General features: G+C 35.8%; 3 protein-coding genes across 4 annotated transcripts; all 3 read right to left on the bottom strand.

Annotated features, from left to right (window-relative positions):
• Window positions 1-184: 184 nt before the first annotated feature.
• LOC112775592 (stem-specific protein TSJT1) lies at window positions 185-3,303 on the bottom strand. Its single transcript, XM_025819325.3, has 4 exons — window positions 2,808-3,303; window positions 1,347-1,587; window positions 1,119-1,239; window positions 185-654 (listed from the first exon to the last, which is right to left on the bottom strand). Exons 1-4 carry the CDS (start codon window positions 3,005-3,007, stop codon window positions 467-469), a joined length of 750 nt encoding a protein of 249 aa, XP_025675110.1. The 5' UTR covers window positions 3,008-3,303; the 3' UTR covers window positions 185-466.
• A 9,880-nt stretch (window positions 3,304-13,183) lies between these two features.
• Window positions 13,184-21,209, bottom strand: LOC112779804 (protein GFS12). Of its 2 annotated transcripts, none has more exons than XR_003190872.3 (16): window positions 20,871-21,201; window positions 20,689-20,780; window positions 18,501-20,591; window positions 18,047-18,374; window positions 17,726-17,941; window positions 17,544-17,616; window positions 17,249-17,454; window positions 17,100-17,162; window positions 16,437-16,642; window positions 15,493-15,604; window positions 14,854-15,375; window positions 14,430-14,740; window positions 14,092-14,335; window positions 13,933-13,999; window positions 13,683-13,821; window positions 13,184-13,498 (listed from the first exon to the last, which is right to left on the bottom strand). XR_003190872.3 is itself a non-coding variant. In XM_025824152.3 (16 exons), the coding sequence occupies exons 1-16, from the start codon at window positions 21,000-21,002 to the stop codon at window positions 13,346-13,348; spliced, it is 4,962 nt and encodes a 1,653-aa protein (XP_025679937.1). In that variant the 5' UTR covers window positions 21,003-21,209; the 3' UTR covers window positions 13,184-13,345. The 2 variants fall into 2 exon arrangements, 1 of the variants encoding a protein (XP_025679937.1); XM_025824152.3 differs by having other exon boundaries at window positions 13,933-14,006; window positions 20,871-21,209.
• A 1,005-nt stretch (window positions 21,210-22,214) lies between these two features.
• LOC112776944 (transmembrane emp24 domain-containing protein p24beta3) lies at window positions 22,215-24,712 on the bottom strand. Its single transcript, XM_025821223.3, has 4 exons — window positions 24,216-24,712; window positions 22,968-23,154; window positions 22,757-22,864; window positions 22,215-22,574 (listed from the first exon to the last, which is right to left on the bottom strand). Exons 1-4 carry the CDS (start codon window positions 24,435-24,437, stop codon window positions 22,441-22,443), a joined length of 651 nt encoding a protein of 216 aa, XP_025677008.1. The 5' UTR covers window positions 24,438-24,712; the 3' UTR covers window positions 22,215-22,440.
• Between the last annotated feature and the right edge of the window lie 254 nt (window positions 24,713-24,966).

Raw genomic sequence — 24,966 nt, 5'->3', positions numbered from 1 at the left:
AAAAAGACCTCTAGTTTTTTACTCTAAGCTAAATGTGTTAACATTTGTTACTCTGATTTTGAGCCAACACAAACCCCCTATATTCAATGTCAAATAGAGATGTGTCAAATTAATGTACAAACCAAAATGATTACACAAATTTCTCATCAATCAAATCGGCAGTTTAAGTAAATAATCCAGAAAATTAAAAGGCCACACAAAGGCAGCAAACAATCTTCACTAGGATGAACCTCAGTTGACATTATTACATATGGGCCAGGAGAGTATCGGCTCAATATTTGTTTGCGACCAACTTGCATAGCATCACGAAATCACATTTCTGCCCGGGAAGCTAACTAATATGATAAGCTAAGCCTCCTTAGGACCTCAAAAGTTTTCATTTGATGGGTACATATGAGTACTAGAACATGAAAATTCAACCAAGTCTAGCATATAATAAAAGCCTTAGTTCAAACAGAGTTCATATTTAGATATTATTCGACCAGTTAGCAGCACTCCCAACCCTTGACATGCCAGTTGATTCCTTCTTAGCCTCATCCACCTTGAAAGTTGCACCACACACCTGACCGGAACTGTCAACTCTTGGGACAGGCTTCACCTCATTAAGTGGATGCTCAAAACTGCTCAAACCTCCGGATGTTGTAAAGAAGAATCCTAAACAAGCAGCAATACAAGTTAGTTTTGCCGTAATAACAGGAGCTTGAAACGGGAACGATATTGCAAAGTAAACCATGAAAAACAAAGGTGGGTGAGAAACAAGAAAATATCCATGTGCCTACATTTCCCATTTCCTGGGTTACCAACTCTTAATTCCTTTCTTCCCCGAGTAACGATATTGATACAGTATTCTAAAAGTATTCCTAAACATCCTTCTAAATGCTAAATGAAATAAAAAGTATATAATTTCAATGTTCTGAAAACTTAAACAGCAATAGGTTCTTCTATCATTTAGTTAAGATGCTTAAAAGGAACCATTAGGAGGATAAATCATTTCTCTTCTTCCCCTTAATTCACTTTTCCGAGCATATCTTTGAAACGCGAGTTCTCACAGAAAATGCTCAGCACAGCAGGCACAAAACAGTCACCTGATTTTCCACATAAAATCATTTTAATATTACCTTTAGGGAATGGTGCAGAAGATGTCCCACAGCTCTTAGTTACAACCTCTTTCTCGTCTGCAAGAACAAGATTTCCATCGGCATCAGCTCCCCAATAGAAGGGAACACACCCATCAGCATCCTGAGAAAGAGCAGGAAGACGCATTGTACCCCAGGGTATAGTCATATAGAAGCAAATTACAAGCAAATAAATATGAGGGCAAAATAGATAGACCAAGGATTACTCACTGCAGCAATAAATGCGGTTTTAGAACCACTGTCAAACAGAATAAACGCAAATTTGCCTTGGAAATCTCTCACGACCTGAGCAGCAGGATAGGGACCACGATCTCTGAGAGTTCTGTATGCCTCTATGACAATGATCACCTCATTTGCCGTTTTATTCAATCCATATTGCTGCTTCAGATGAGCAACATTCTCAAGGTGGCCTTGAAACAAGCAGAAGATGTCATCCACAACCGCAAATAGCCTGCCAACATAAGAAAAGGGACAATGTAACAGGTTTAAGGAAAGATAATACTCATCTACAACTTTGTAATATCTAATTGTCTTCTGTAAAAATAGTTCTTCAGGGTCTAGTTCTATTAGGTGTTTTCAGTCACAAAGATTTGGGGCAACAAGGTATTTTACACCATCATAGATTGCCCAGAAAAAATGGAAGAAATTCAGCTGAAACATTATAGAGGAAAAATTAGAGAAGTAGAGGTTTAAGCAAAAATGTAGCCACATTATGTGCTTGTCTTATTTATCTTGCTCAATTAGTAAATTGCAATAAACTACAATGCAACAGAAATCGGTGAAGGCCATGGTACAAAGATTACAAGTGACACTGCAAAACAATGCTGTAATACATGAGTTATATACTGACAAAGGACAAATTGTATTTTAAGAAGCTTGAGGGAACAAAAACAGAAGTATTTGTTATTTTACAACACATCTAAACAAACTTCAAGAAGAATCTTAAGGATATTAAATATGGTATATGGGTTAAATTAAATCTCTCTTCTGTCTTATGTTGAAACCCATCGATAGAAACAAGACAAAAAGGCCAGAACCCAAAAAATTACATGATATGAAATATGAATACAAGTACGCAAACTAGCTAGCTCAAACCTTATAAATCTTTACGGAGTGACTGAATATGGCAGTAAATAATATCCACAATAAATTATAGAAAAAACATCTCTGAGGTACGGCCAAACAAGCTCTAATCAGAATTAAAATAATTGTTATAGAAAAAAAAAATGAAAACAAACAAGACAAACTTCTAAAACAACTATAAACCACAAGATTTCCTTCCACCATGAAGGGTCTTCTGCGATGGGATAACAATAAACCACACACCCCATATCCTAATAACCATGAAGATTAAACTAGTAGCATGATCCACTGATTAAACATAACAACAATTAAAAACCAAACATTGATGTACATCCAAGCTTTATCAACATCGTACCAAAAAAGAAGTACTTTGATCATCAAGAAACCCACAAGGAAATCAGAGGCTCATCCAAAAAGGTTCAAACTTTAATCCCTCTTCGATTCAAATTTCCATCGGGCATACCAAGATCGCAACAGGGGGGAAAACCCATAATAATGCCTTTTTTTTCTTTTCTAGATCATCCATCCCAAAATTATCGACAAACATTAAGGAAAAATATCACGAAAAATAGAAAATGGGAATTGTACCTTGGGAGAAGGGGGTTCTGTCTCTCAAGAGAATAGGCCAAGAGACCTGAAGAGCCAAGATTGACGGTAACGGAGCCAGGATGAACAGATGAGAAGTGCTGCGCCAAAAACCCATCTTTCAGTGATGAAACAGAGTTTGACTGAGGACTCTGCAGAGCCTCTGGGCTCTTCGCCACCGACTTCTCAAAAACCGCCAGCATTTTCTTTTTCCCTGTTCTTGGATCGTTGAGTGGAAAGTGAAGAACAGAAACCAGGAAAGAAGGGTAGTTTACTGTGTGGGAAGAGAAGAATCTACTGAAAGATTATGCTATTTCGTTTAGAGATGCAAAGAATGGTTTTCTCATTTGTGAGGTTTTATATAAGCTTCTCCAGTGGGATGTATTCTACATTGCCAAAAATGCCCCTATCCATTTTGGATAATTATCAAAATGTTATGATGTGCTGTTCTCTTTTGTATGGCTCATCCCTCATGCTACTGTCCCTTCTAGTTCTAACGACCATTCTTGTCCTTTCTCCACGTTTGATAGGGTTATTTTATTACTATTTCTTTGGAAATTCAGTTTGAGTGAATAAATCAGTTACAGTCAAAATAAAAAATTTATTTATATGCACTTAAAAGAATTTAGAAAAATTATAATATTATTCCTATTTTTGATAATGAGTTAATAGTCAAAATCGTTCCAAAAAATACTTCGATCTCCATATAAGTCCCCAAATGATAAAGTTAATTAAAATCGTCATCGAAAGATGACGGATATGACCACATTAGTCCTTTCATCAATTCGTCTGTTGAGCTGGCTAACGTTGAGTGACGTGTTCCGTTAAGTGGTGGCAAAGTAACAAAACGACGCTGTTTTAAATCAATGGCCTCCAGGTGTCAAGACGACGTCGTTTGTTGTCCAGGAGAGATTCAAAACGTTGCAACCCATCAAGAAGCTCAGCGGCGGAGGAGGGGCTTCGAACGGTTCGATTCAGGGCGGAAATGGATCGGATTAGAGCGGTTACGGCGGCGCCGGAACAAGCGGCAACAACGAGGAAGATAAGAGCCCTAGTGGAAACGGTAGCGCTGGCGCCAAAGGAGCTAGGCCGAGGCACCGGCATAATAACTCCGTCGACGGTTCTGCGACAGGTGTGTTCAGAGAGATCATGGAGGCGAAGAAAGCAATGCCTCCTGATAAGTTCGCTAAGCTATGGACTATTGATCCGAAACGCGCCAAAAGGTCTGAACATGATACTCACTTCATTTTTCATTTAATTTTTTTTTATTTTGAGTACATCTTTTTGTTTTTGCAATTTCGGAATTCAAACAGTGGAATTAAGTTTCTTATGCTTTTATATTGCTGCATGAAGTTTAGGAATTTCGTCTTGTTGAGTTAGCTATTGAAAATGAAAATTTCTTACGTTAGTTTATAGTGAATAATTGCACTTTTTAAGGTAATGCAATGATTTGTATGTATGAACTTTTTCCGTTGATCTTAATGTTATTTACAAACAATTCTTTTTGGAAAATCTCTGATTCTTGATGTCGGAACGCTGAATTTTGGCAATGATATTTGATTCTTGCCATGTTTTTTCTTAATTTGATGCATGAATGGATTTTGGCATTCTAGCTCTATTGTAGCGTTGGTTTGTTAACCCTGGAAGTAATTGAAGCATTGGAATTCAAAATCGGATGAGTTATTGTAGCAATTGATAGGTAGTTTCTGAATAGGCACCTTGGAAATTTTTAAGGTTACATGGCTCATGTAGCTGCAATTGTGAATTTGTAGCAGAACCTTCAAAACCAATACAAATGCTGTACAAGCCACAGTTCAAAACCATTTGTCATGAAGACTCTTCCTTTTTAACATGAATTTTGCTCAATCTAGTGATATTACAATAGATAATTTATTATTTCTGAAAAACAAAGATCATCATGTATCCTCCCATTTTGTGTGTGCTTTGATTTCAAATTGAGATGGGAGAAACAAAAGTGAGGGATAGTGAGATTCAAGGGACGCTGCTCTTTTGTTTCATGTCGTTTTGTGCTTCCATATCTTAATACTTTCTGTAGATTAGTATTCTGACGAATATTGTTGTATCTTGTATGTACAGAATACTTGCTAATCGGCAATCTGCTGCACGTTCAAAAGAGAGAAAGGCCCGCTATATACAAGAACTCGAGCGCAAAGTTCAGACCCTTCAGACCGAAGCTACAACTCTTTCTGCCCAATTGACCCTATACCAGGTTCGTGCTGTCCATCTGAAACCACTTGCATGATTTTGCCATGAAATAGATGAAGCACTCAAGTGTTAAGTTCATCTTTGCTGCAACAAACTGGAAATTCCTTGTACAATATCTCATTTTGTTTATTGAGGACTGTATTTTTCTTGGCTTAAATTGAGAATTGTATTTATCATCGCATTTAGGATTATGGTTCATCATCCAAGGAACTGATTTAATTTCTTTTGACGAACTTACCTTGTCAGCAAACCCAGTGTACACGTAGAAATCAGTCACCCAGGCAGTTAACGGAACACGTCACCCAACGTTAGCCAGCTCAGCGAACGAATTGACGGAAGGACTAACATGGTCATATCCGTCATCTTTCGGGAACTATTTTGATTAACTTTATCATTCAGGGATTCATATGGAGATCGATGTATCTTTCAGGGACGATTTTGAATATTAACTCTTTTGATAATATTATTCCATATTTTTCTGCATTTCATGTTTATATGAATCTATAGAAAAAAAAAAGTTGCATTATCAAAATAAGAGTGCTAATATCTATTGTAAAATATTTATAGAAATATCTAATTATATGTCATAAATGTCGTAAATGGAGATTAATAAAAATCTTACCAGATAATAATAAAAAATGTGTCATTAATCAAAATAATAAATACTTTATATTTTATTTAAAATATTTAAAATTTGAATATTCAAAATGTAAAAAAAAAAAGAAAAAAGAAAAGAACAATACTTTTGAAAAAAAAAGTCATTCCAAATTCCTCCTAATCACTTTTTATATATAAGAGAAAGATTCTATAAGCCAAAATATTTAGCTCAACTACTAATTATTTTAAAAATATTATAAATATGGGAGAATCTATTTAGCTCTTCCATCATCATTATCGTCATCATCAACAACATCAATATTTTGCTAATATTTTTATTGATTTTAATTCTCTGTGGTGATCAAATGAACTGAAAATATTATCAAAATAAAACTATTGTATAATACCAAATGAATCGAAAATGGTCTATTATATAAATTCGAATTCAAAAACACTTGCATCTTGAATTAAACGAAAATTGTGGGAGTACGTACTCCTCATCTAGCGCCCGACGCTCTGCTAGGGTTTCACTGCGCCGCCTTCATGGTTACACCTTTCTTTGTCTTTTCTTTGTCAAACTCTTTTCCATCTTCTTCTACTTTCTTTTCTTAATTTCTTTTCCACTTAGCTCCCTAATTTTCGTTTTATCTCCCAATTCATTCCTCTTTTAATTCATTCCGTTTTCTAATTCACTCATTCCATATATCTTATGTCGCTTTGAAATCATTGAATACCAATTCTGATTTTCTCTACACCATTAGCAACAAATCAGAGACTCAGAACCCTCATATAATTGCTATGATGGTGGAGGGTGCCAGCCTTCAAGTGGCACCCAAAGAAATATGAAACTGCTCTCGTGGAATTGTCGGGGTTTGGGGAGACCCCTAACAATCCACAATCTTAAAGGGATTTGCAAATCCTACTCCCCCGAGGTTGGTTTTATCTGTGAAACAAAAAATCAATCTCGACAAGTTGAAGGAAAACTAAGATCTTGTGGTTTCAATGAATGGTTTATTGTAGATCCGGATGGATTATCAGGGGGTTTGGCAATGACATGGAGGGATGGTTGCACTGTTCAGATTTTACAGCATGGTAGATTTTTCATTGCGGCATCAGTTCTGACAGCTGGTTCTAATGATCCCTATGGTGTTCTAGGTGTTTATCTCAGTTCAAATGATCAACATAGAATGGCTCAATTTGCTGAATTAACTTCAGTCACCTGACAGTTCGATGGTAAGGTTGTGTTAATGGGTGATTTTAATGCCATTTCTAATCAATTGGAGAAAGAAGGTGGGGGTGCTAAATCTCCTTCTTCTATTGAAACCTTTAATAGTTTTATTGATGATAATTCCCTGATTGATATTGGTATGGTCGGAAGACCATTCACTTGGTCAAATAGACGGAGGGGTGATGAGTTGATACAGGAAAGACTGGACCGATTCCTGGTAGGAGTTGATTGGCAGCAACTCTATCCCAATGCAACGGTTCTTAGACTGTCAGAATCAGGCTCGGATCATGCCCCTCTTCTCCTAGACTCTAATCCGAGAACTGAGAGATCTAAACGCCGATTCAAATTCCAAGAAAGATGGTGTTCCAATGATGAAATAAGGCAGATTGTTAGAGAGGTTTGGCATGAACAGATTGATGGTTCAACCATGTATATCCTAGCTCAAAAAATAAAGCGTTGTCGGCATAAGATTGTCAGATGGCAGCAAGAACACATATCTAATTCGAAGGTGGAGATTGATTTACTACAGTCGGAATTAGAGGAACTTCGTTTAGCAGGAATTCATGGAGGCGACATCATTTCAGAAATAGAGGACAAACTTGAAAAAGCATTGCAAAATGAGGAATCTTATTGGAAAGATAAGTCTAGAGTCAAATGGCTCAAATCTGGTGATCAGAATACAGCTTTCTTCCATCAGAAATTCAGAAATCGAACTCGAAGGAATAGAATTTGGCAACTAACTGACAGTGATGGTGAAGTGGCTACTTCAAATGCTGGTATTGCTTCTGTGGCTGAATCTTATTTCAAGGACATCTTTTCCTCCACTTGTCATGAGAACCCTGAACCTCTGTTTATTGATTTTGAACCTAAGGTTACAGCTCACATGAACCGTAGGCTTCAAAGACCAGTGACTATGGAGGAAGTGAAACGCGCAACATTTAGCATTCATCCTCAAAGTGCTCCAGGAGATGATGGTATGACAGCAAAATTTTTTCAAAGCTTCTGGAACATATTTAGTGGTGATGTGTTTCGAGCAGTTAAGAGATTCTTTTCTGGGGGCAGAATCTTGAAGGGTTTTAACCACACTCAGATCTGTCTTATTCCCAAGATTTCTGATGTTAAAGATATGACTCAGGTAAGACCAATAAGCCTCTCTTCAGTCTTTTACAAGATTATCCCAAAGTATTTGTACATAGGCTTCATGGTATGATGAATAGACTAATTAGCCCTACACAGAGTGCTTTTATTAAAGGCAGATTAATCTCTGATAATATCCTAATTGCTCACGAGTGTATGCATTACTTGAAGAACAAAAAAAGGGGTCTCGAAAATAAAATGGCGCTAAAATTAGATATGAGTAAGGCATATGATAGGGTGGAATGACACTTTCTTTGGTTTATATTGGAGAAGTTTGGTTTTGACTCCCGATGGATCATGTGGATTCGAGAATTAGTGACAACTGTTTCTTATTCTGTTATTGTGGAAGGACAACCTTATGGTTTCTTCAAACCAAATAGAGGTATTCGACAAGGAGATCCTCTATCCCCCTATCTTTTTCTTTTTTGTGCAGAAGGTCTCTCCTTCTTGCTACACAAGGCAGAACAAAATAGACTAATTCAGGGTCTTCAGATACATAGGCGATGTCCTAAGGTCAACCACCTCCTGTTTGCTGATGATTCCATTTTATTCTGTAAGGCTAATCCTGAAGCATGTTCAAATATCCTGCATTTATTGAATTCTTATGAAAGCATCAGTGGCCAGAGGGTAAATCTTAATAAATCTGCTGTATTCTTTAGCCACAACACTCCGTCCACTACTCGTACACTACTGGCTAACTCTATGAATATTAATCATATTGAGGCTCAGGATAAATACCTTGGTTTGCCTTCTACAGTCTCTAAATCGAAAAAGGCTTCTTTTAGTATGATCAAAGAAAAGGTTCGGAAAAGAATCCAAGGGTGGAAGCGCAATCTTCTTTCGTCAGGTGGTAGACACGTATTGCTTAAGGCAGTGGGAGAAGCTATTCCTATTTATACATTGTCTTGCTTCAAGTTGCCTGATAGTTTAATTTCAGAAATTCACTCTCTACTTTTTCAGTTCTGGTGGGGACAAAAAGGTTCTGAAAGGAGGATGGCTTGGATTAGCTGGGACACTATGACCCGCCCACGAAAAGAAGGAGGCCTTGGATTTAAAGATCTCAGAATCCAAAATTTGGCGCTTTTAGGCAAACAGTTTTGGCGACTTGTAACACAGCTTACTTCCTTATTATCCAAAATCTTAAGAGGTAAATACTTTAGCAATGGTAATGCTATAATGGCAGAAATTGGAGTCTTACCTTCTTGGGGATGGAGGAGCATACTGGAAGGCCGAAAGATTGTTGAAAAAGGTCTTAATTGGGCTGTGGGTACTGGTGAGAATATCCGAACCTTTGAGGATCCTTGGCTGCCTCCTCCGTATCCTTTAATGATTTCTGACATGTCAAATAGACAGGCTATTTCTGAGTTGGTTCCAAGAGTTAAAGATCTAATTACTGAAGATAGAAATTGGAATCAGAATCTCATTCAAGAATTATTTTCCCAAGACGTTGCAAACAGGATTTTGTCAGTTAAAATTCAGCACAGTAGGGACAAATTGCAATGGAATTTGAACAAATCCAAGCAATATGATACAGCTTCAGGTTACAGAATTGGCTATTTATTTTACCATCCACCTCTGGAGCTTTGCCCTAATTATATGCAGCAGAAAAAGCCGTGGATTGATCTATGGAAGTTGAACTTGCCTCACAAAATTAAGCTATTTATCTGGAAAGCTCTCCATGGCCGACTTCCGGTGCTTGCTCAGATTCATCACCGCATCCCATCTATATCACCAATATGCCCTTGCTGTCATGAAGCAACGAAAACAGTCACTCATTGTTTGATCGATTGCTCTAGAATTAAAGACGTGTGGTCTCAGAGTTCTAACGACTTTTGGACATGGTGAACTACATCAACAGAGATACTTAACCCGTTGAAGAATGCTGACCGTAATCCTCAATTGCTTGCCATCATTTGCTGGAACTGTTGGAAAGCTCGCAACCAGTTGATTTTTGAAGGTTCTACTTCTATGCCGTCTGCCATTCTAGCAAGCTCTGTCAAGTTGCTCCGTGAAATCCAAAGAACTCCCAGTTTAGGTCGTCATCTCCATGAGACAAGCTCTTAGTTGCATTCAATTTGATTTATCATTATTTCTTCTTTAAGATTTTTCTTCGTTTTTCGACCACGCACCGTTGGATGAATACCTTCAGTGTAGTGTCTTTGGGAAATCCCCACCTTTTATTATGCTGTTCTGCTTTTGGACATCTTTGTATTTCATTTTTTAATAATTAATGAAATATAACCTATTATCTTTGGAAAAAAAAAAGAATTAAACGAAAATTAGCTCAAAATGAAATAATTGTATAATACCAAATGAATCGAAAATTGTCTATTATATAAATTCGAATTCGATAATAACAATAACGACGATACGTATTAGAAGAAGACAATGATGATAACGATGATGATTATGATGATGATGGAGGAGGAGAAGGATGAAAAAGAAGGAGAAGACGAAATTCCAATAGGAGAAGGAGAAAGAGGAAGAGGAAGAGGAAGAGGAAGAGGTGTTGTTGGTGATGACTATAGCAAAATTTAAAAATAATAAAAAAGAAAAAGAAGAAGCAGCATAAATTTAAAAGAAGGAGAAGAAGAAGTGCAAAGAGAGAAAAAAACAGATTATTTAAAAAAACTTAAATGTAAAATTATTTGAATATAAAAGATTACTCTGGTTATCAATCGAATAGTATAATCACAAACCAAAAAAATCGAATAGTATAATAGCAAACGAGATCATTTAGTCCTCTTTATTTATTTGCTCAGTTTCAAACTCTCATGTTAGTGTTACTACTAAAACTTACTCTTAATTAACATCCAATTTAATAAAAAAAATTTGATCATAACTGACTTGTTTATTCTCAAACTTTTATCATCAATCTTAATCATTAATTTTTTATTTTATTTTAAAGTATATTTCACTCATTAGATTGACATATTTATATGAAAGTAACGACTAAAATAAAAATATTTTCTTGTAAAATTATAATAATTTGATATATTTAATTAAATTTTTTCATATAATATGTATTCACATCTCAACTATTATTTTTGTAAAGAAACTAGAATGAGATTCATGCGCGGAATGATAAATTAATGATAATATATAATAAATATTAAAAATTATTATATTTTATAGAATTAAATTAAATGTGTAAATTAAAATTAAATTTGAAAGGTGTTTTATTTAAAATAATTTGTAGTACAAAAGATTTGGGTGTTGGAGTTGTACAAAGTGATATTTTTATTCGGTGGTTTGATTTTTTCATTTGTTTTAGTTGATTGACTTAGTATTCTTATGTGGTGCTCGTCGTTCTCTTTTTTTTATTGGTTGTTGTTAGAGTTGCCTTTTTTTTGTCGTAGGTTCTTGTGAAAACATGTTCTTTATGAATTGTTGAGTTGTATGCACTTTTTATTATGTTGTTTGTTCTATCTTTACATGTATGTTTCTTTTCCGAAGATATGTCTTGAATTTGTATGATTTTCTTTCTCCTTAATCTCTTGATGGGTATGTGATCTTCGTCTGATGATATTAGTGTTGGCGAAGTTGGTTCCTATAATCAATGAATAATTTAAATTAGAAATAAAAATGATGACTTGAATAAGTGATTTTTTTAGTATTACCTGTTTTATTTGTTTTAATGGGTGTTGAAGTTCAGTATTTTTTGTTGGAATAAATATCTTGGTAATAGTATATTGTTGACAACCTTTTTTGAGATTAAAATCATTTACTTTGACTTCAAATATAAGTATAAGGTTGCACAAATTTTTGAATTGGAGTGGTGCTTCAATGTCATTACTTTTCTGAAGTGTCATTAGATTTAAAGCAGTTGTGTCCAACAATATTTTTTCTTTGGCATCAAATGGTACAAAAATTGTTGTAACACTTTGATCTGAAATAAGTATTGGGTTAGTAACTAATAATTTGATAGATGGGATTATGAAAAGTATATAGAGTTACCTTATTGTTGGATATTGTAGTGTTTGATTATATGTGCCACAAATGTAGTTGTCTCATTTTCATCTAATATAATCATTTCTAAGCAAAGAGGCTCCTCTTCATTTGTGGGTGTTAATATTTTTCATAAACGAACCACGCAAATTTTGATAAACTAATTGTCTGTTTATTTGGTAATATTGTCCAAAGAATGATGCTCCATTGAGTAAATTTGAGATGTTGTGTAGTTCAAAAATAATTTTTTTGTGATAAATTTGATGTTATTTGAAAGAATAGTGATAAGAGACTTATATAAGTAGGTCAAATACTATGAAAAGTATATAGAATTATCTTATTGTTGGATATTGTGGTGTTTGATTACATGTGCTACAAATGTAGTTGTCTCATTTTCATCTAATATAATCATTTCTATTTGTGGGTGTTAATGTTTTCCATAGACGAACCACGCAAATTTTGATAAACCAATTGTCTGTTTATTTGGTAATATTGTCCAAAGAATGATGCTCTATTGAGTAAGTTTGAGATGTTGTGTAGTTCAAAAATAAATTTTTTGTGTTAAATTTGATGTTATTTGAAAGAATAGTGATAAGAGACTTATATAAGTAGGTCAAATATTATAAAATTAAAATATTTGTAATGTAAAATTCATTATCATTAATAATATTATTATAACATTTATAATATGGATGTTTATTATATTTAATGAGTTATTTATAGAAATTAATTATTGGAAGCTATAAATTTATTATATTGTTTATAACGGTAAGATATAATAAATATAGGAATATAAATTTAATATTTTTGTAGGTTACAAATTTGATTAGATACTATTAATTTTTAATTATTGGTGTTTTTTATTTTTTTATATATTTAATTTTTTTTCCTGATTTAAAAATAATAATTGACTAAAATTTTGCCAAACCAAGTAAACGATATTACTAACATGACATTAGAAGAAAAAATATGTCTTAAAAATAATATGAGTAAATTTGACATTTATTCTTAATATAAAAATAGATAGAGTTGGTTCCACCATTTGCAAAACAAAGACGTGTCTTTGCTTAGCTGCTTTGTACTTGGATGGATGAAATATCAGCATTTTGTAAACGGAACCTAATGAACCTATCTAGTTATCTTTGACTTTATTCAAAATATTAATCTAAGTTTACACTGGGCTGTTAAATCTGTGTCATCTATCTTAAAATATTATTCTTTTTAGGCAGTGGGCGGCTCCGACTTTTCCGACATCTGAAAAGAAAAGTTTTAAATTATAACTACCAACCAACAAAGTTTTTTACTGTTTAGTTTCTCGATAAACCTGTAAACGGGACTTGCTTGCCATGGATGAATCATAAAGCATAGTGATGTACAATGAATGATAAGGAAATCAATAGCATATTTAACAACAGATTCTCAAATAACCATCTTCTGTCCCAATGAGAAACAATCGAGAGAATGGAAGTATACTAATACTTGATAATGCTGACAAGCTCCTCATTCCATTGTTATCTGAAACATAGAGCTTCTGGGGAATGATATGATGCTGTCCATCCTGTGTTATTCATGGAAACCATACGCATCATCATTATGAAAATTCGCAAGGAGAGACCTTTAATATAAATGCAGAGTATAATATGACTAATGCAAGAATGATATAACAAAAGCAAGAAACAGCAGGATTGTTTTGACATCTAAAGAAGCTGCTAGACAAGCAAAATAAAGATATGCATTCATACTATTTCATTGGCAGATTTAGGCAAGGAGAGAAGGCCAATCCTATTCCGGGAAATCGAAATAACATCTTGGCCCCATATGGCGAAACTGGATATGCCATCTGAAGGACCTCTGAAAATAATGGGCTGCGATGGCAAATTCCTGCAAAGTTAATAAAATTGATGAGCAACACCATATGTGGACGGACAAGATAAATGAAAGAAAGGGATAACTTTATGACAAGACTGCAATGAATTGAAGGTGATAACTCACATTCTTAAATCCCAGACTCTTAAAGTTCTGTCAAGAGAGCTGGATATGAGCATGTGATCCTCGGGTGCTGCCAACTTCAAATAAAGTTATTGATGAAGTATTGTGCAAAATCAAATAGGGGGTTCTCTAATATTTTGAACATAATCAAAATGAACATACTTTTGTTACATATCCATCATGAGCTCGCCAAGAGGAAATGACATTTCCACTCTTTGCATCAAATAATTTACAATGACCAGAACTTAGTCCAGCTGCAATAAAAGATGGCAAAGTGGAAATTCCACCTGCATGCATCTTGTCAGATCCAGAGGAACAAATGGAAGAAATAAGAGAAGGGAAACTAGATTCATTAGATTCTCCTCTCCACATATGAAGCTTTTGGCCTCGAGCAACATCAATAAACCTGTAAAGTAGAGGAAATAAATCAGAAGTTGGGGTGCATCAACATATTTTCTAATGTATATGCAATTGAAATGGTATGTAACAGTTAATTTCACCTGAGTGAACCATTTCCAGTGCCAACGGCAAGTGTTTCAGCCGCGTCTAATAGATGCATGCAAGTATAAAGGCTTGAATCAAATGTACTAGACAATATTCCATTTGACAGTGTATTCAAATTGAGCATGTTTGCCTGGTCAATGTTAATTTTTGATGCAGCGGATAGATCACTTGCAGTATGGGCAGGATCTGTTTGGGACTCTTCAAATACTGATATTTGCTTCCCTGTTTGACTATTCCAAATATGAACTGTTCCATCACAAGACGCCACTCTTCCACTAGATGATAAGATGCAAATATTGTTCACAACCTAAAATTTGAGATAAACAATAAATATGAAGAACAATATATTAATTAGACGTATTTCATTACACTAGTTACTAATACTCAGTATCATTTTCAGAAAAATATGGAGAACCAAACCTCCTCATGTCCATAATAGCCAGAAAGACAGTTAGTTCGGCTTAGTTCCCACTTCTGAATAGTTCCTTTATACCCTTGACCAATTCCTGCAGTGAAAACAGTACTTTCATCTTGATCAACAGCTAGAGACCTCACTGCTCCATGATTTGCACGTATAGAGTATATCACAGATGCTCTGATCTTCCATGGAAGGTCATCTTTTTGAACCCCCACCCGCCCGAGAAATTCAGGTCCATCCCATACGGTGGCGGGGCTGGGGAACCAAAACCAGGGTTCTTGGTTAAATTGGTATGGTGTGTCTTCTTGCGTTGCTACTTGACTCTGACTGCGTTTAAAATATTGTCTCTGAGGAATCAAGTTCTTAGCACTTTTACTTCCTTGGGATTGTGGAATTGACCATCCAACGCCATTAAGCAACAGCTTTGCCGGAGTGTATTCAGAGGTGGAACCCTGGCCAAATGTGGATCTTCTACCAATAAAATTTTCTGAACTACCTTTTGATGATTCCCCTGCACATTCCCACTGAACAATGACCAGTTTAGAATAAGCAAACAAGAAAGAATACGAGGTTACAGCATCACATCGACAAAAACACATATATCAACTTATATGGGGAGAAAGAAAAGGTAGAAAACTTACCTTCCAATTATGCTGCCGTAGAAGAAATTGTTCAAGTTGTAACCATGTAGCACAACATTGACGAAGTTTCTCTATCCCAAGAAGAGAGGCAAACGAAGGATAGAGAACCAACCTGCAAATGAACCAAAAGATTGTACATCGATAAAAATTTAACAAAGTAAAAAGCAAACAAGAATAAAATTTACAGTGGGAATTAATTGCACTTTTGATGACACCTTAACTTTTTGATCCATTTGTAACCATCCTTTCACTTTACAAAATTAATTTTTTGTGTGTGTGCGCGCGCGCACACGCCATATAAACCCAAAACGAAAAAAGATTAGTTCTCATGGTTTCAGGTGCTTGAGTATAGTATTTGAGACTCTGGAATGAAAGATCTGCCTAGGCCAAATTTGAAGACCTGCTGTCTCCTAGGCTGAGGTTGAGTTATGACTGAAGAACATTATTGGTATTTCGAATAATATGTTCTATCAATAAGAAAAGCTCATTGTTTCTCGAATTGAGAGTTAATTACTTGCTCTTGTGACAGACTGACAGGTGGGGCACATCAAGATGGAACTGCAATTGAGTAAAAGAAATTGAGGTAGTATGGTTCACTTGATGGTTGTAGTGAGTGTAAATATACACAAGGACGCTCTAGGACCAAATTCAAGAAATCTACCGACTGCTATTATCAACTTGTTTTAGTTAAGCATTTTAAACAATGAATTTTGCTTTTATTTGGGATCTCGACTATGGATTTTGTTTGACATAAACCATGATGTGACTAAAAAAATGTTTGTTTTCTCTTGCATGATTTGCTTCTCTTCAACTTCCCTTAAATATTATTCTACTTTCTCCTCAACTAGAGGCTAGATTTCTAGTTCCTTTCTCTAGATAGCCAGCAGATTAATTTCCCCAGCATAAAATAAATCTTAAGACTAAAAAGCAGATTTGTCACTCACACTAGATCCATTCGGCTTTCAATTTGCAAGTCCCCAACAATTTTTAGTTTGGCAACCTTCAAATTTCTGGTAACAGTAGTTGAATCTTTAGAAATTTGCTGGAAAGCAAGCTCATCAAATAGTTCTTTAAGCTTTGGTAGAATATGCAATACTGTCAAATCTGCCCCAATTCGCTGACATATTGCAAAGAGAGTAGTAGCAGCAACCTGAGAAACAGGAGGCAAGTACAAGTATTTAAAAACTAAGTGATTAGCAAATGGTGAGATGCATGTTGGAAATGAAATGGAGCAGAAATCAACACATTATCAGGAAAGAATTTGAAATGCAACTAAGGGGAATTGCAAACAAACAATTTGGAAGAAGTGTCTCCCTAGAGCAAAGAAGTCTGTTTTATATGCAATGCTCCATCACAACATCCATGAGCCAAGGTACAAACTCCAATCCCTCACACCATAACTCTATTTGTACCGTTCCCATAAACAATGCAATAACAAAATCTATTATGCTAATGTAAAAACCGTAATTCCTTGGTGACTTGTGAATTATGATCCAGTATAAATAGTGAAAAGTCCCAATTGGAAAGGAAGATATAACAAGTGTAGAGCCATTTAAACCAAGGAATGAGTAATGGAATTAAACAAACCAATGGATAATTTGAAGAACCTGAAGCACGGCAATGTCCATATGTTTCTGCATAAGAACCCTGATGAGTACACAATTTTGGTCCTGCGTATTTACATCAAATTCAATAATTAATGTTTATACAATACTTTCTGGCAGTTAAAAGCATTTTGCAGAAACGAAAATCATACTTCAAGCAGCTCCTTTACAATAATCTCTTCTGTCAAGAAAGGTAAAAGGCCATCTAATGTCATCATGCAATCAATAAGTGCTAAAGCACTCCAACTCTGGACAGGATCAGGCTTGTTCATGCTTGACATATCAATGAACGAGCGAACAACATTTTTTAGTAATGGTAGCATCTGTTTTACAATAAAGGATTCTCCAAAAAGGCCACCTGAGAAGTCCAAAAATGAGAGAGGCTTACAAACTGAAGATCTCAGTATGAAAAGATAGAAACTATGAAGGCAAATTAACTACGAATACCAAGTCTGACCAGCACATCAATGCCATCAGCACAAAGTCCTTTACCAAAACAGTAAACAAGAGGCAAGATTGTCTGATTCATAAAAAAAGGTCAGTGAACCAATAATTACTGAACTGAGGTGGGTGCGTACAGACTAATAAAGGAGTGCATAGTCTTGACTATTGATGCAAAACAAATTAACCTGGTGGATGGTAATAGGTACTCCAAGCTCCTCACTAGAACCAACTAGAAGGACAGAGGCAGATGCAGCTGAACTTTTATCCAGAGAATTATACAAGTTTGATAAAACCAATGGGTGAATAGTTTCCAGGTATACTTGTTTACCAACTCGGTTCCATATTTCACGTACAAATGAATCTTGTAAAAGGGAAACCTTTAAATGTAGATGACCTGTTGTCTGCAAAAAAGACATCTAAATAAGAAGTCCACAGAGATTACAAAGGAGCAGAAAAATATAATTCTCCAGACTAATAAAATTCGGAAGATGAATTTCAGAACTAGCCTGCAAAATCTTCTGTATGGTTGGCAAGATTAATTTCTTCACTGCTTTTTCTTTTAAGCATTTCATAAATTCTTTCAGTAGTATATATGCCCATTCAGCTTCAGCATCATTCACAGTATTGACTACAAGTGGTAAGCAATAAGTAGCGCACATTTCAGCTGCTAATGAGCCCATTTCTCTGAGAGCTCCCTTCTTTGCAAGATTTGTGGCATAACGAAGGCGGGTCTCATCCTTAGCAACAAGCTGAAGTGGGGCAAGAAACGTGTAGGAGGACTTTATTGTCTTTGGAAAATAAGGTGATTCCAGAAGAAATTTGGCTGAAGGCCTCCTGCATAGCACAATATTAATAGATCAACAGCAAGACAGAGACAATGACTAACAAAAGTTAACATCTAATCAAGCTCAAACACATGCATCCAATTGCATATCAGTACATGTGTGCAGACACAGATACCTCGTCCAATCCTTTTGTATGCATGCTTCAACAAGTAACCTAACATAAGGAGGTAGTTCACAAAGAGATCCTGGTAAGGTCCCATCTTCCAAGTACATCGCATATGAGGTTGAATCAAAGAGGGGACTAGAAAGATGAAGTTCTGCTAACAGACAACCAATAGAAAAAATGTCCCTAGCAATATCTTCAGAGCTAACTTTTGAGGAAGACAATTTTTGCCTCCAAAGCAAATAGTCTGGATATCCTGGCGAACCGTCATCTTCTTCCTTCATATGCTGAATCAAAGAAATCAGATTCATTTTATATGGCAGCATGTAATTTCTGTCAGGCAAAGATAATTTGCATATGCTTTCGTTAATTGACTGCTTTGTTGGATCTCCCTGTGTTTGATTTAATGGACACTGATAACAAGAATTCAAATGCCTAGCATGCTCAGAAAATGCAGATGCTTGTTCTAGTTCTTGTAGATAGGCAGCATCAGACAGGAGAGTCGTCTCTCGCAGTATTTCATTTTCCTGGCTCCAAACTTTAGCATATTTATTGGTGGCATAACGACGTGCAGTTGGAGTGGCAAGACGAATGGGGTGAGGTCGTGTAAAGAGCTGACGACGTCCCGTTGACCTTGGCATCGTAGGTTCTGATATAGGAAGCATAACATTCTTTGCAGCAATAGCTGCTTGCCCAGACATTTTGTACCCAAAGGTTATATCTATCCATTGATGGAGTTGAAAAGAAACCATATTACTTTCTAATGCCCAACGATGCAATTTAATGAAATCCTCTGGAGTCTCAGCCCAAGAAGGTACAGCCAAATCAGCCATTCCATCATGAATCGACCTAAATATTTGGGCGTCACAGTAGAACTCTGGAATGCACTCATCTGGGGTCCATTGATAGAGCCTCTGCATTGTGGAAGGATATTCGTTAGGTTCATAAACTGAACGAACAGCCATTCGGAGTACCCTCAAAGGCAGCCTTCTTGCTTTATAACTGCACACAGCCAGTTCAGAGAGGCATTCATCTGACACATGATGAGGTATTTCAGATGTTGAATAGGTGAAATCCAACTGTTCATCACCTTTTGCTAAGCGCCATTTGCTCTTGCTCAAGTCTCGCCATCCTGCATCACAATTATCATCAGGTTTGGTGCTAAAATCAATTACCCAAGGCATTACTGGATGAAATGTATGGTCTCCCCACCTTCTGCCTGCTAATCTGTTTAAGATAAGTAAATACTCAAAATTACTCAACTCTCCTTTCCACCAATGATGGAAGCTAGAATGCCAATCTATTGACGGTGAAAGCTTTAAATCAGCATAAAGACCATTAGAATGGCAACCACTATTGTAACAACTAATTTTTGCAGGGCTTGAATTAACGTCTTCACTCTTTTGTAAAGTTGAATTAAATTCCAATGTAGGTTCATTCCATAATCTCAGCCAAGACCATAATGAGTCAGTCAACATGATATTGGATGGGCATAAGTTGCCATGAGAAACCCCTAGACCATGAAGGTATACCAAAGCTGAGAGCAGCTGATATATAAGAAATCCTCTATGCCAGTCAGATTTAAAGGCACTGGGGTTAAAATGCAGAATATTCTCGAGATTGTATGGAGTCTTTGGAAGCACCATGTTAACATGATCAGATGATTTAAAAAATGCAAGGACAGGGGCTATGTTTGGATGCCTCAAGGAGCCGGGAAATGTGTCCTCCTGAAAAAATGGCAAGCCAATTAAGCTAAGGAAATTTGTGCTGTCCCTTCCTGAAGCTTTCCCTTCAATCCAGATATCAAGTGAATCCAACACATGATCTTCCATTAACCCAGACAAGAAATCAGTGGCAACCTCTTGGATGGTAGAAAATGAAGAAACTTCCACGCGGGCACCGGGGGCCAGTGAAGTGATTATCCTGAAGCAAGAAAACTTTCCGGAATGACTACAACTTGTGCTCATGGAAGATGCTCTTTTGGTTTCAGCATCTGATGATGAAGAAATTCCACCATTTTGCACATTAGGACCACATTGGCTTGTGCCAGTATCAGGATCACTACTCCTAGTTCCTTCATTACTATCCAAAATATACTCATTTCTGCAGACAGAACAATAATAGCAAATCACAAATCACAAACAAAACCGCCATCATTTAAACAATAAAATTAAAATTCAGAAATAGAGAAGAATTGTACACATAATTGGAGAAACAATTGCTGTGATGAGAGCGCGTGTACTGCAATATAAATTGACCGGATGAAGCTTCACTGCCAGCTGTACCAGAAATCTGATTATCCGAAAACAAAAAAGAGAGATTAAGAAAAATGAACAAAAGAATGATCTGAAATTTCTCAGAGAGAGAGAGAGTGAGAGAGACTTGGACGACGGCGGAAGAACCGAAAGGGAAAGGGGAAGAGGAAATGCCATAATTGAACAAGAGTTGGTCGGAGAAATCGGAGTTGATTCGAAGCTGGAGGCAGTCGAAGCAGTAACAACAGTGTTGCTCCATGACGAACTCGCTCAGCTCAACTGAGTCAACTCAGCGAGTTCACTCCATTAACAGTGGTTGCTTCCCGCATACTCAACACTCATGCTCCAACCGCCATCAAGTAAGTACCAACGTTGCAGCTGAAACCTCGCGACTCCACCTCCTTCCCTTTCAAGTAAATAGTCTTCGTATGTAAGGTTATTTCAGTCATTCTAAATGTACTGTGTTAAATTATGACAAGGTATTTTATTATTGGTTTAATTAATCGGATGATTCCTATAGTTTGGTAAAATTTTCAATTAGGTTCTTATATTTTTTTTTTTTTAATTAGGTCTTTGTGCTAAAATTTTTTTTTTAATTAAGTCCCCTTAGTAATAATTGGTTTAATTTTATAAGGATCCAACTAAAAAAAAAGAATTGGTATAGAAACCTAAATAAAATAAAATAAAAATATAGGAACCTAATTAAAAAAAATTTGGTGCAAGGACTCAATTAAAAAGAAAAAAAATATAAAGACCTAATTAAAAATTTTGCAAAACTATAGAGACCAACAGAATAATTAAACCTTTATTATTCGGTATTGTATAAAATATGTATATTATCTTTCAGTATAATTTTTTAAAAAAATTTGCAACTAAATTCTTTTATTTTTTTAAAATAACTTAAATATTTTATGATAAATTAGTATGTTTAAATTTCTCAAGAGTATTCTCACTTTTTCCCTGAAAATATCATTTTTTTTCTTATTATGAAGAGAGGTGATTAATTCGTTTGGACGTAATCAGTACTCTACCTTTTACTTTCTCAATTGGAATTTTCTCAACGAATGACCTTATAATCATAGCATGTTTTTTATTTGAAAAACTTGTTTGATAATCAAAATTTTAAAGTTTAGTACGAAATTTGTTGAAATCCCGTTTATTTGGCTCAACACTAATGACTTGTGTAATAAACCTTCATCTGCTCAAGTAATTACCTATCATTATTTCGAATAGAAATAGAAAAAAATTGAAATCATGTCTTCAATCTTTTCTAAACTTAAATCAAAGCCAAAAGTGTTCCTACTAATGCTATTAGTTGTTAAATTCTTAGTAAATTAGCATAATTCGAAGGAATCATTTGTATTATTAGAATTGCCGAATGTCACTCCAATCATTCAACAAACCATAACCTACAGATTCCATTTTAAAACGATAAATAGATAATAATAAAAAGCAGAAGCATAGCCGCATATGGTATAAATTCTGTAAATCCATTGAAATGAAAACTAAAGAATCTAACATTGTTGTGGATTATCATAATACACAAGTCACAGACTTCCTTTGAAAGTGAAAACAGTGGTCACAAAGAACACAACACTGTTGCTAAATAAATAAAGAAGGAAGCCATAATGTTAAGGAGGAGGAGGAGGAGGAGGAGGAGGAGGAGGAGGAGGAGGAGGAGGAGGAGGAGGGGAGGCTTAAACGCGGTTGTAGGCCACGGACTTGCTGAAAAGGCGCCTGATGTATATGACCTGCAGTGCACTAACACCAGCCAACAGAAGGTACTCTCCTACGGTGTAGAATATAACACGCTTTCGTGTGCTCTCATTCGCTACAAAACGCAAAAGGAAGTTGAATCAGTATAATCATGTAGCTCAAGTTCACTTTCTTGATTCTAACTGGCAAAAAATGGGGCAAAAGCAAAGTACACACAAGTCTGAGAAACTAGATACCTAATAGATAGATTTCGCCCAATAAGAAAGGTGCTAGATTACAGAAATCAAAACTACTTACTGTGGCGATGCCTTGCATCACGAGCTTTCAAGTACTTTTGCTCGGCTGTAACAGATTCTAGTGCCTCTCTGAGCTCAGCGATTTTTACATTAATTGGGTCCAAATGCTCTGCAAATCATCAACAAGAATTCCATGAAAATCGTAATGACGTTACCGCTTATGCCTAAACATATGGATATACCACAAAAACCTCCTTATGCAGAGAACATACCATCTTTGGCAAGATCATGCTCAGATGGAATATGACCAACATGGATGTAGAAAGAAACAGTCTCAGGTGTTGAGTGAGGGTTGTGAAAACAGAATTTATACATTCCATGTGTCGGGGCTTTAAATTGGAACTTGTCACCAGAGGTCCCCTTGATATTTTGGACTGTATTACCAGCAGGAGATGTCACCTGCAGATAACTGAAAAATTAGCATATCTGAAAGTCAAAAGTTACAAAACAATAAGCAAATTTGGGCAGCCATTCTGACTGCTAATGGCTGCTAAACCACAATGGATTCATACAAATAAATAAACAAAGATGTCTGCCCATCAAACCCTTAAAATGCCACTATATTAGCACACATCGTTTAGACTGCATGCAGAGTTTTACAAAGGGCCTCCAACAGACCACCAGCTTCTAAAGGAAAAGATCAAGCTTCAAGGTATTACGCTTACGCCGTACTATTCCATGACTAACCTTTTACTCTATGTTATTAATCCTAAAGCCTGACCTTGCAATAAATTCTCTATATCCTTTTGAAAGGGTGTGAAGAACAAATTTAGTGCATGTTTGAAAAGCCAGTGGGAACTGCCTAAGACTCACTGGTGATTATTTAACATCAAATGGGGTGTTCAAATTTTGAACCTTGACACATGGAAATTTCATTAGAGGCTTCCAAATTTCGACATATTTTTTCCGATATAAAAAAATGCAACTTAACAGAAGATGCAAAACAAGCCAAATAACACGAGTTAGTATAAATTGCTTTCAGCAGGCTAAACAAAAACAAATCCATTCCCTTAAATTGTTAATCAGTTCTAAAAAGCACCTCCATGGGCACCTAGACTTCAAACCTGTATCAGTAATCAGTATCATGGTATGTGTATTCTAATTGACCTTCATTATAATTACAGCAAAATCTATCTACAAAACGCTATCAAATGCTAAACATCTGAAAAGCCATTGAACTGTTGCAATTTACAACTACATCAAACTATGAGTCCTAATTTTGTGACTATTCAGAGAGCCCTAATAAACGCAATAGAAGCCAAACAATTTTTCAATTTCCCCTCGCCCCAGAAGATACAAAATCCTAATAACTTCACAATTCAACCAACTAGCAACAAGTTCACAGCAAGTAACTGGATCAGAATGAGGCCCTAAACCCCAAAATTGCAACAAATACATATATTAAAAAAAAAAGAAAATAATTTCATGAACCCATGACAGGGAATTGAGGTAACACTCACCGTGAAATCGATACCAGGGTGATCGGAGCCCCAGAAAATATCGTGGTCGACGACAACAAAGTTCCCCGAAATAGTGTCACCCTCATAAAGCACATACTCGTAGACGCACTCGACGTCGTTTACCGTCACCGATAGCGACTCAATGCCGCTAAAGAAGCTCATCATCAAACACGCCAAAACCATCCACATCTTCGAGCTTCTCTTCCACTGCGTTTGCTCCATAGCTTCCCCCCTCTTATTTATTTTTGGGAATTTTCTCTTCTGAAATCAAATTGCGACAAATTCGATGCAGTGGGCAAGTGAGAGGTGGTACCCAGATCTTAAAGTCAAAAACTTTGACAAGGTGTTGAGTACTTTCTTCGTTTCAGGTCTCTGCTAGTCCAACGCAACAAAACGGCACCGCCGTGGGTGGCTTCACGGATTTGATTGAGGTGTCGTTTATGAGAGCTTACGTGTGAAACGCATAGAGCCTACAGCGTGCAGCAGCCAATCAGAAACCTGGATTAATACTATGTGGGGACACTTTAGAAAGCTACCATCTAATTTTAAAAATTGTATCAATCATTAATATTATTATCTTTTATAAATAAAAAATTTAAAAAAATTATTTTTAAAATTTTTTAAACGAACCCTAAATATTTTTTAAACTATCATCATCTGATAAATATTTTTATTTACATATTATTATAAAAAAATAAATTAAATTGATAGATATATTAGTGAGCCATTGAATACATAGTAAAAAAATATT

This window comes from Arachis hypogaea, chromosome 19 (genome assembly GCF_003086295.3).
Source record: "Arachis hypogaea cultivar Tifrunner chromosome 19, arahy.Tifrunner.gnm2.J5K5, whole genome shotgun sequence".
Lineage (NCBI taxonomy): Eukaryota > Viridiplantae > Streptophyta > Magnoliopsida > Fabales > Fabaceae > Arachis > Arachis hypogaea.
This window is presented reverse-complemented; position numbering and strand designations above follow the sequence as displayed.

Excerpts from the sequence above, each read along its gene's own strand:
- LOC112779804 (XM_025824152.3), bottom strand. The coding sequence starts at position 21,002 with ATGGAGCAACACTGTTGTTACTGCTTCGACTGCCTCCAGCTTCGAATC. Across the intron at positions 20,781-20,870 it reads GTTCTTCCGCCGTCGTCCAA|ATTTCTGGTACAGCTGGCAG; the intron begins GTCTCTCTCACT and ends TCGGATAATCAG. Across the intron at positions 15,376-15,492 it reads TACGGCAGCATAATTGGAAG|TGGGAATGTGCAGGGGAATC; the intron begins GTAAGTTTTCTA and ends GTCATTGTTCAG.
- LOC112776944 (XM_025821223.3), bottom strand. The coding sequence starts at position 24,437 with ATGGAGCAAACGCAGTGGAAGAGAAGCTCGAAGATGTGGATGGTTTTG. Across the intron at positions 22,865-22,967 it reads GCATGATCTTGCCAAAGATG|AGCATTTGGACCCAATTAAT; the intron begins GTATGTTCTCTG and ends GATGATTTGCAG. Across the intron at positions 22,575-22,756 it reads TGATGCAAGGCATCGCCACA|CGAATGAGAGCACACGAAAG; the intron begins GTAAGTAGTTTT and ends TGCGTTTTGTAG.
- LOC112775592 (XM_025819325.3), bottom strand. The coding sequence starts at position 3,007 with ATGCTGGCGGTTTTTGAGAAGTCGGTGGCGAAGAGCCCAGAGGCTCTG. Across the intron at positions 1,588-2,807 it reads CAGAACCCCCTTCTCCCAAG|GCTATTTGCGGTTGTGGATG; the intron begins GTACAATTCCCA and ends TTATGTTGGCAG. Across the intron at positions 1,240-1,346 it reads AAACCGCATTTATTGCTGCA|GATGCTGATGGGTGTGTTCC; the intron begins GTGAGTAATCCT and ends GCTCTTTCTCAG.